The sequence below is a fragment of the Rhyacophila brunnea genome, unplaced genomic scaffold (assembly GCF_057557595.1).
Source record: "Rhyacophila brunnea isolate RB1 unplaced genomic scaffold, BYU_Rbru_1.0 scaffold_13, whole genome shotgun sequence".
Taxonomy (NCBI): domain Eukaryota; kingdom Metazoa; phylum Arthropoda; class Insecta; order Trichoptera; family Rhyacophilidae; genus Rhyacophila; species Rhyacophila brunnea.
This window is the reverse complement of record NW_028232785.1, coordinates 38,272,825-38,283,336: the sequence shown is the minus strand read 5'-3', so window position 1 is coordinate 38,283,336 and position 10,512 is coordinate 38,272,825. Positions and strand designations below refer to the sequence as shown.

The 10,512-nt window shown below is 35.8% G+C and overlaps 1 protein-coding gene across 2 annotated transcripts; it reads right to left on the bottom strand.

Moving 5' to 3' along the window:
* Positions 1-398: 398 nt before the first annotated feature.
* LOC147077466 (uncharacterized) lies at positions 399-7,976 on the bottom strand. 2 transcript variants are annotated; one of them, XR_015069464.1, is made up of 4 exons: positions 7,763-7,976; positions 6,727-6,861; positions 2,210-2,359; positions 399-1,875 (listed from the first exon to the last, which is right to left on the bottom strand). XR_015069464.1 is itself a non-coding variant. In XM_085940837.1 (3 exons), exons 1-3 carry the CDS (start codon positions 7,901-7,903, stop codon positions 5,896-5,898), a joined length of 309 nt encoding a protein of 102 aa, XP_085796963.1. In that variant the 5' UTR covers positions 7,904-7,924; the 3' UTR covers positions 4,162-5,895. The 2 variants fall into 2 exon arrangements, 1 of the variants encoding a protein (XP_085796963.1); XM_085940837.1 differs by lacking the exons at positions 399-1,875; positions 2,210-2,359 and adding an exon at positions 4,162-5,928 and having other exon boundaries at positions 7,763-7,924.
* Positions 7,977-10,512: the final 2,536 nt, after the last annotated feature.

Below are 10,512 nucleotides of genomic sequence, written 5' to 3'. Positions count from 1 at the left end.
TTAAAATTTTGCGAATTCAGTGGTATATAATATATAACAGCAATAATTATAATTACTTCTTCTTTCACCCTGAAATACCCCAGCATTAGAGAGTAGAGAAATCACAAAATCGCGCCACTTCCCTCAGTCCATCGCATATGCTCATAATGAAATATTATTATAAATAAAAATGTTGAACATACATAATTTTGAAAAACACTTCTGAGAAAATATATTATAACTAAGAGAAAAAATCTTTTTTTAAAAAAATAAACCACCCCGGCAGGGATCGAACTCACCATCTCTTGGGTTTACGCCCCGTCCGCGCATTTATCTTTTATGCTACAAGGCGACGTACTAATTGCGACAAATTTTAATCATTGGCCTTTTTAATACCTGCTCATCAGTGCTCCACGAAATAAAGCTACTTTGGCAATCGGTTTTTGTTTATTAAATTAATATCGAACTTACGAACTCAAAATCGGCCACTTAAAGTTAGGCGCGTATCTCTTAGTTTGCTTGGAATGGTACAGCATCTTCAGTCGTTTTCTGTGAGATTTTTTACGATGAAAACATTGCAAATAGTCACATTTGCACGTGTCAGATTTTTTTTTGTATGGAATATTACGACTTCATTTTTCTTGCGGCACTTTCTGAGTCGTTTGTGGAATCATTAGTCAGGTTGAAGATTATCCTTAATAGCAATGGTTAGGTCGTCTTTTTATCGAGAAGAGTCGCATTTTTTGGGACGTGATACTTGAAGTGGTATCACTATTATGATATTTCAATGACCACAAATATTTATTTTCTTATTAGGTTTCATTTCGTGTGTCGTATGACATTCTAATTTTTGAAGCCACGTATCCTGTTAGTTTTAGTTAAGCAATTTTTATCTCAATGATTTGGTAGTAAGGTATTATTTTGTATAGTAACAAGATTTGAAACAGGACTCACGATACGGTTTTTCATCAGTATGTGTGTCTTTTTATGTTTTTTAAGAACACTATTTGTAATAAACTTCTTAAAACACACATCGCATTGATGTGGTTTTTCACCAGTATGTGTCATTTTATGTGTTTTGAGAGTACTGATTTGAGTAAAGTTTTTTAAGCACACATCGCATTGATGCGGTTTTTCACCAGTATGTGTCATTTTATGTCTTTTAAGATCATTATTTGCTATGAACTTTTTAAAACACACACTGCATTGATGTGGTTTTTCCCCAGAATGTGTCATTTTATGGATTTTGAGATAACTAAATTGCAGAAATTTTTTAAAACACACATCGCACTGATGTGGTTTTTCACCAATATGTGTCAATTTATGTCGTTTTAGACCTTTATTTGCAATGAACTTTTTAAAACACACATCGCAATGTAGTGGTTTTTCACCAGTGTGTATCATTTTATGTGTTTTGAGAGTACTGATTTGAGCAAACTTTTTTAAACACACATCGCATTGATGTGGTTTTTTACAAGTATGTGTCATTTTATGATTTTTAAGATGACTACTTCGAGAGAATGTTTTAAAACATAAATCACATTGATGTGATTTTTTACCAATATGTGTTTTGTATTTCTCAGGATGCTGAGACTTCGTGCATGAAATATAATGACTATTTAGATGATTTGCAGATTCAAACACTCCATAACAATCATTGCAAATAAAGTTACGTGGAAAATGTGTAACTCTTCTCAAGACAATTCGAACCTCCTTTGGCAAGTACGATTTCAGAACTTGAACGTTTTGTTCATCTATAGTTATCTCTGAATGCTGTATTATATTTTCCATTTTATTGGATGCAGGTGTTATGTTGTTTGTGGCCAGGTTATTGATAACTGTATATTTTCTTACGATGTTCAGTGGTTTATGTGTGAAACATTGCCGAATAGAAATCTAGAAAAAATAGGATTTGTTTATTCAATTCAATAGTAATAAAATCTCCCATATAGCATTGATGCAATGAGTTTTATCAAGTACCTAAATATTATAAGGACTGGTTGTTTTTTTTTTAAATAGAACTTACGAAACGGTTTACTGTCAAATTAATCTGACACTGCCCTGACTTGACATTTATGATTACTAATCACTCATATTATTAATCATACTAATCAATGATTAGTATAGACTGGCAAAACAACATGAATAGAGTCACGATTGAAAAACGCTAGCAAAACTTCCATTTTGACTTGAATGGGCTTAAAAAGACTATCTTTATAATTTAACATACCTGATCTAATGGCCTGTATTGTGGATCAGAAGAACATTGGGGATTCTGATTATCGGTTTGGCGGATTGCGTTGTCAATAAATTCTACTTTGATGTTGACTGCCTCTTCATAATTCTCAGACTTTATATTAGTCAGAGCGGTTTCACGATTCTGAAAATAACAACATTATTAAAATTATGTAACGGTAAAACAGCTCTTTCTACTGCTATCAGTGGCCGCCAATATATGAGTGCATTTGGCAAATGAATGTAAACTCAACGAGCGATAGTCCGGCCCAATTCCATCTCACCAGTTTAGCTGGACCACATGGCGTAGGTACGTTTGTCTGTCTCAGGAATAATACGTTTTAAAGTCGTGAAGCATCATGTCCAACATGCACCTTAATGTTATGTTGAAGTTACTCGTAATGTTTGAGTTTTTTATAACACTAACGCACACGTCATTAGTGTTGATAATAAAATTATACTTTATGGATAATGGGAGGTAATTTGTCAAAATGAAACAAACAAATTGAGTAATTTACGCCGAATGGCCGACATGCAGTGATTACATTATACAATTTTATATAACTCTATAAGTATATAAAAAAATGCAATATGTTCAAAATAACGGTATTGTAAAAAAAAATTAAAGTATATATTGTGCCTTGATAATTTCACTTAAAAATTTTTTTTTTGTTATGAAATATTTATAAATATAAGTAAGTATATTATATATTTCGTTTAAAATTTAATTAATAAATAGATTCCATAAAAAATTATGTTTCTTTTTTCCCCTGGCTGTTCAGTTTTGTCACTGTTCTGTTTTTTCATGATCTGTTTTGTCCGGTCACCGTTTGGCAGAATGTCCATGGGAACGCTTTTTTGACGACTAATTAGTGTTTCCAGTACTTATAAATTAATAAATTAAAACACAGTTTGTAGTTTAGAATCTCCGTTACAAAATATACCTAAATAAAATGAAAATAAATTCTTGGTCTGACATGATAATAATTAAATCGAACTCTTTGCATAGAAAATATGGCTGGAATTTGGGATAATAAGACGAAAAACGGCTTCTTGTTCGCGTATGGTTAGTTATGAATAATAGGTATTGATTATTAATCTATTATATACAAAATTCAAGTGAACTCCTATGGTGTAAATGTCTATAGTATTAATATGAATATCTAACGATATATAAATGTGAATAATGCCTATCATCACTTTGACATATCATCATTAGTCTATGGATCGTCCGAATTGGTTTGACGTTTCATGTCAAACCTTTTCTGATGGTCCGAGAACGGTTTGATTGTTAATGATACACTGAACCAAACGTCAAATCTCAAACCATGTCCGGTCTACTTTCTACTCATACAATTTATACATATATTGTCTATGGTTTAGTTAGATTTGTTTCGTTCAGGTTGAAAGATACGAACTGTAGGCCTCCGAATCCTCGGCTAGCTCCGGGCCTGGAGTGGAGGTACATTCAGATGTAGGAAGAACAGGTAGGCACTTGTTATAGTCCAGTAAAAGAAATTTCACGATATTAAAACAATTTATTAAGTCCCACAATCACATAAAAATAAACAAAAGTTCAAATTACGAAAGTTCAGAACCACAAATTATTATAAGAGAAACTAAGTTATTATGTAGTACTAATTATAGAAATTAATTATTTATTTATTTAAGAATTATTTATTATAAGTTGCGAGCGAGATTGCGCGAGCGCGGGTCACTGTCCGGAAAAGGTTGAGGGCCGGGTCCGGTAATGAGAAAGGAAAATTATGCGCAAAAACGACTAAGTCGCTGACTGACACTTCGCGTAGGTACCGACGTACGAGTATCGACCAATAGGTATTTGTACCCTGGCGAATACTTCTTCCCAAGTCTCAGCGACTTGTATGTAAAAATTCGGATAAAATTACGCCGCTGACCTTCGCAGGTTCAGGGTCGTAAACGAGCGCGAAGACTGATAATGAAATTAAAAATAGTGGGTTTATATGCAAATCTGGCCGATTTCATCCCTTAGCTCAACGTTTTTCGGGTGACAAAATTAATTAACGGTTTCCTTACGAGAGTGGCGGAAATTGTACAATGACTAATTACCCGCGACATCTACGTAAGGGCCGACTAAGTAAAATTATGGGCGCGAGTCGACGCTCGCCGGTGGGCGGCGTCGCTCACTCGTCACATACGTCCTTCGAGTACCTAGGAGTACCGAGAGCGTGTAATTGATGTAGCAGTACCGCAGTGTTTCTGGGCCAGCCCCACGAAAAACGCACCTACGAAGGCGTGCGAGGCATCGACGGATTTCGGCGGCGTGGTGGCGCTCTTCATGGCTGAGGGAGGGGCGTTTCTGCGGCGGCCGGCTTTACGGGCCCTAGCGGCGCGAAGGTACCTCTCACCCAGAAACAAGAGTACTACAAAGTTAGCCTGGATGATAAGGCGTCATATGCCAGTGGTTAACTTGGCATATTTGTGGCACCAGGCCTTCGACAGCGCATACCAATCCTTCGGCCAACTACCGTTGGGGGGCTCAACTTTGAGGCGCCCCGACGGCCTGAATACCTACTTGACGTTGGTCTAAGAATATGAACTCGGTAGATTGGTAATTTAACTACAAAATAAAAGCTTAATATAAAACAATATCAAGCGGGGAAGTTACTTGATTCTAATATATAAACGTATTGGTCGCGCAATCTTTCTCACATTAACAACTAATATAGCTCGGTGTCGCCACGGGCACATACTTACGACTAGTTGACGGATGTCATTCCGTCAACCAAACATATAGGCAGTAATAATTGCTTAGTGCATACTCATACCTAGCCGATCAAAGATTTCCCGCACTTTATTCCAGTACGTGGTCTCCTTGATCGACCAAAATCATTGATCCGATTCTCCCGTCGCGCGTGAGCGTGATGCCGTCATACACGCGAGCGAGAGGGGCTCTGTCACTGCAAAGCGAGCAAATTTGTATCGCGAAATCGATTTCTACACATACGACAGAGACGCCGTCGTATGTGAGAGCAGGAAAGCTGCCAGAATACCGATTCGGAAACGCCGCGCGCGGAATGACCGCGGATATTAATGATCGGAATTGATATGCAAATTAATTACGCGGGATCGTGATTATAATCGGATCGATGATTGCCTAAGTGTTGCTATGCTTTGTGATTGCACATACGTGCAAATGGGAGCCTTCGCAACAGGCCTATGAGCATATGTTAACAATTACTGTGCCGTGTACGTGCGACGCGTAGCGACATCGATCTATATGCCCTTATCATTACGTACATCTTAACTATCTTATTTTACATACCATCAACGCCCATCTATAAGTCCCCCTTTATTACCGTTTAATCCTTTGCATTATATATGAATATTATATTACAATTTACACTATACATTATCATTACAAACAAATCATATTTAATTTAATTACCCTTTACCATATTATATTCGACAATAAAAAAAATTCAATCTTATACTATATTACCTATTACCTATTTTTACATGGTCAGTGGCGACCGACTTAACCATCCACAGTTCACTCTGAGAAGCCGTGGGGCCTGTCAGAGCAAACTGCGGGACTTAACATATGAAATATTTTGTTCAGCTTTGCCAAGGGTCATCATCATTTCATCGGTGGCGCATTGACTACCAGGGTCAGACCGAGCGGCTGGGTGGCACTACTCCTTATGGGAGCGCCCCCCACAGGGGCGGAAAAACCTGTCGGTGACAGAACCTTAAATTAAGTCATGTACAGAATCAACGAAAGTAACGGAAAGTATGTCGAATTAAATGTCACGGACATTTAATAGTTGTTCAACAGTTTTAATTTGCAATAGGTAATTAAAATATCGTATACCTACCAACGTACCTAGGCACCTAATCTTTTTCAATTAGGTACTCTTTTGTCGACATGTTATGAAATTGTACATACTCGTAACATTATAATAATATATACTACCTACCTAATACTGTGGACGATTATTCACACTATAATATTATTGTAAGAATTGTGTTTCAATCGAAAACAAAAGATCTCTGTTCTCTATTTTCGAGATTGTCCATTATCGGCATTTTGCGCGTATTCTACCATGCGTACATCATTGTTCGCAATAACTGCAAACTGTGCATATGCATATTCTACATGTAGGTACATGGCAAGCGAATTAACACTATCAATAGGTATCCATATTGAGATCAATCAATTGTTAAACGAATTTGAGTGTATGGACTGTTTTATAGATACGAGAATTTATTTTGACAGCAGCTGTCAGTGGTAAATGATAATACAGAAGGGGGCGCGATCATAACCAAAGTAGTCTATGGTTAAGGATTTCTTAACTCTATAGTCTATAGTTACCAGATGGTTTTCGGTTACTTACCAATTTTACCTTAAGTACGAATTCTGCATTAGGCTCATAGCTGATCCAGAATTGAGATAGAATGCAATCGATTGCCGACCTTCGACAGAATACGTCACCGAGGAGATGAAGTCTTTACATGTAAAATCGGACATACCTGTTGAACTAGACTGTAATCTGAATACGAGCATCCTGTTTGAGGATCTTCATCATAAAAGGGGTGTACTATATCTTCGACGAGCTGGCGCTTGACGTCAACGGACCTGTAGTCAGTCTCAGGTTTTGCAGGATACTGAAAGGAACATAATACTATACGATCACGTCATTATAATATAAATAGTATAGGTAGCCCATGAATCGTAATATTTCTGATATCTGTAGGAGAATTGGAGTATAATATTATGTTATTATAGACAAGTTAGCGTGCATTTCCTTAACAGAGTTAAAAAATAATTATCTACCTATGCAATGTTTATTATTTTAACACAAAAATTTGAGTAGTTATAATATGCTATGAAATAATAAAAAAAGTCAAAAAAAATCACGAAATGTGTTTGACAGTTAGCTATATTCGTTTAAAAACACAGTATCTTTTAGTAAGATACATATATCTAGCAGTATATGTAGATTAATAGCACCTGTGCACGTGCATGAATTTATTTGCAGCAATCGTTAGCATTTTAAACTGTCGTGACAAAGTGCTGTCTCTCTCCAAACTCATTCATCAAGGGTAAGCGAGACGCGATGTTATCATTTCACGGTAAAAAAAAATCGGTACACCTCAAAATGAGCGCTGACGTTTGTTTTTTGCCGGCAGGTTCGCCACTATCGTTCTTCTGCGCTGGCGCAGATTTGTCGCATAAAAATTCAGAAGCTTCCGAATTTTTTTTGATTGATGCACGCAATATTGCAACTTGCATGACAATACGTGCATTTTCTTGTTATGGCCGCGATAATACGTACTGTCAGCAGTAAATCCATGCACGTGCACATGTACTTACATAATGATGAACAATTATAACTAAAATAAAATAATACTTGCTGCTGAATTGAATGTTAGAGTGTCATTGATTAAACAAAAAGGGAAAACATTTTTAAATAGTTTGTAAAATATAAAAACATACTATAGGTACCTACTCCATACTGGTGTTTTGCAGTAGTTAAGTATTTGACCGATTCTTAAAAAAACTAACCTCAAACTTGTAACCTGAATCATCAGCATTCTCTTGTTTTATGGTGGAGGCGTCCGGGACGTTTGGGTTCGTAATTATTGGTACTTCAAACCAAGGCTGCACTTCCTCATCAGGATCGCGCTTGATAATAGTACCATCCATGCTTTAATATTTGGGCTTTGGTCTGCGTATATTAATCTACGGCCCTGCTCAGTGCCAGAAAGGAAAATAAAGCGTCCTCGTTCGTGTTGCCATAATCAAGAAAAAAATATTTTGTGAAACGAAGTATACCTACATGAGATACCTACATAAAATCAGATAATATTATTTCAATAGAGTTAGGTACAATCATTGATATAATATTATATCAAAAAAATCAATGTAAGTGGCTGTTGTTAAAATCATTTGAATAATTTTATTATTCATGTTAAATAATTAAATAATAAGTACCAACTGAGATTTCCAGGGTTCTACTGGCTTCTTCTCAAGATTTTGGCTGAACCCAGGAATCACAAAATTAAATAAAAAATGAAAAGTCTTTCTCTGTTGAACACGTGGCTTTATATTTTCAACGGTTATTTTTATAAAATAAAATTATGCTTAGCAGTACACAAATTTATTCTTATTGTTTAATAATTGTAAGATTCCTAAGGTTAATTATTATATCCTATATGTATACTATAATAATTATATTAATGCCCCGGGGCGGCATTTTCTCCAGGGACGTCACTTTTGGCGGCAAAATTACTATAGTATACATATAGGATATAATAATTAACCTTTCTTAGGAATCTAACAATAAAATTAATAAACAATATGAATAAATTTTTGAATAAATGATAAAGAAATGAATAAAAAAATAAATAACTCTATTAAAATAATATTATCTGATTTTATGTAGGTATTTCATGTAGGTATACTTCGTTTCACAAAATATTATTTTCATGATTATGGCAACACGAACGAGGACCCTTCATTTTCCTTTCTGGCACTGAGCAGGGCCGTAGAGTAATATACGCAGACCAAAGCCCAAATATTGAAGCATGGATACTATTATCAAGCGCGATCCTGATGAGGAAGTGCAGCCTTGGTTTGAAGTACCAATAATTACGAACCCAAACGTCCCGGACGCCCCCACAATAAAGCAAGAGAATGCTGATGATTCAGGTTACAAGTTTGAGGTTAGTTAATTTTAAGAATCTGTCAAATTCTACTGCAAAACACCAGTATGGAGTACCTATAGTATGTTTTTATATTTTACAAACTATTTAAAAATGTTTTCTAATTTTGTTTAATCAAAGACACCCTAACATTCAATTCAGTAGCATTTATTATTTTATTTTAGTAATAATTGTTCATCATTATGTAAGTACATGCTAGGTGTATAACTCGTTTACACGTGCATGGATTTACTGCTGACAGTACGTATTATAGCAGCCATAACAAGAAAATGCACGTATTGTCATGCAAGTTGCAATATTGCATGCATCAATCAAAAAAGTTCGAAAGCTTCTGAATTTTTATGCGACAAATCTACGCCAGCACAGTAGAACGATAGTGGCGAACCTGGCGACAAAAAAACGAACTTCACCGCTCATTTTGAGGTGAACCGATTTCTTTACCTTGAAATGATAACATCGCGTCTCGCTTACTCTTGATGAATGAGATTGGAGAGAGACAGCACTTTAACGTTTAAAAAACTATTGTCACGATAGTTTGAAACAATCACGATTGCTGCAAATAAATCCGTACACGTGCACGTATGCTTCTAGATATGTGTATCTTACTAAAAGATACTGCGTTTTTAAACGAATATAGCTAATTGTCAAACACATTTCGTGATTGTATTTAGCTTACTTATCATATCATAGCATATAAACCTACTCTAATTGTTGTATTAAAATAATAAGCATTGCATGGGTAGGTGATTATTTTTTAACTCTGTGAAGGAAACGTACGCTAACTTCTCTTTAATAAGTAATAACATAATATAGGTACTCCAATTCTCCTACAAATAACATATATATATATAACGATACATGGGCTATTCTATACTATTTTTATTATATTGTGATCTTATAGTATTATGTTCCTTTCAGTACCCCGCAAAATCTGAGAAAGTCTGTGGGTTTGTTGACGTCAAGCGCGATCTTATCGAAGATACAGTAAACCCATTTTATGATGAAGATCCTCAACCAGGATGCTCGTATTCAGATTACAGACCAGTACAACAGGTATGTCCGATTTTACATGTAAAGATTTCATCTCCTCGGTGACGTCTTCTGCCGAAGGTCGGCAACCGAATTGCATTCTATCTCAATTCTGGATCAGCTATAACTATAACTCTATGTCACTTCTACATTGAAGTCAGGTCAGTGCTCGAAATGGACCGGAACGCACCGTGTAATTATTTAGTAAAATCATATAGTCGAGTCAAGCAATTTTGTTCTAATTTTTCGGTCAAGTAGCGACCCCCACCACCTCTCACTAAATACCAAACAAGCCTCGAGACAAGTCTGAACACGTTATCTTTAGCTAGGTTCATTAGTTGTCGTAGAATTTCTTCCTCTAATTCTTCTAATATATGTAGCCATTGCAAATGAATTTATTAACTTAAACGGTGGCTTAAACGTTGGAATATCACGCCGTGGGTCCCAGGTTCGAATCCTGGGTCTGGCAAGTACAAATATTGTTTTTCAATTTGTGTGTGAGTCAGGGTATGGACCTAATAGGTTGAGGAAGTGGCTGACATCCATTTCTCGTAAAAAACA

What these genes read in the sequence shown, in the direction of transcription:
- LOC147077466 (XM_085940837.1), bottom strand. Translation starts at nt 7,903, where the DNA reads ATGGATGGTACTATTATCAAGCGCGATCCTGATGAGGAAGTGCAGCCT. An exon ending in ATTCAGGTTACAAGTTTGAG is followed by an intron (nt 6,862 to 7,762) that starts GTTAGTTTTTTT and finishes TGTTCCTTTCAG; the next exon opens with TATCCTGCAAAACCTGAGAC. An exon ending in ATTACAGTCTAGTTCAACAG is followed by an intron (nt 5,929 to 6,726) that starts GTATGTCCGATT and finishes TGTCACCGACAG; the next exon opens with GTTTTTCCGCCCCTGTGGGG.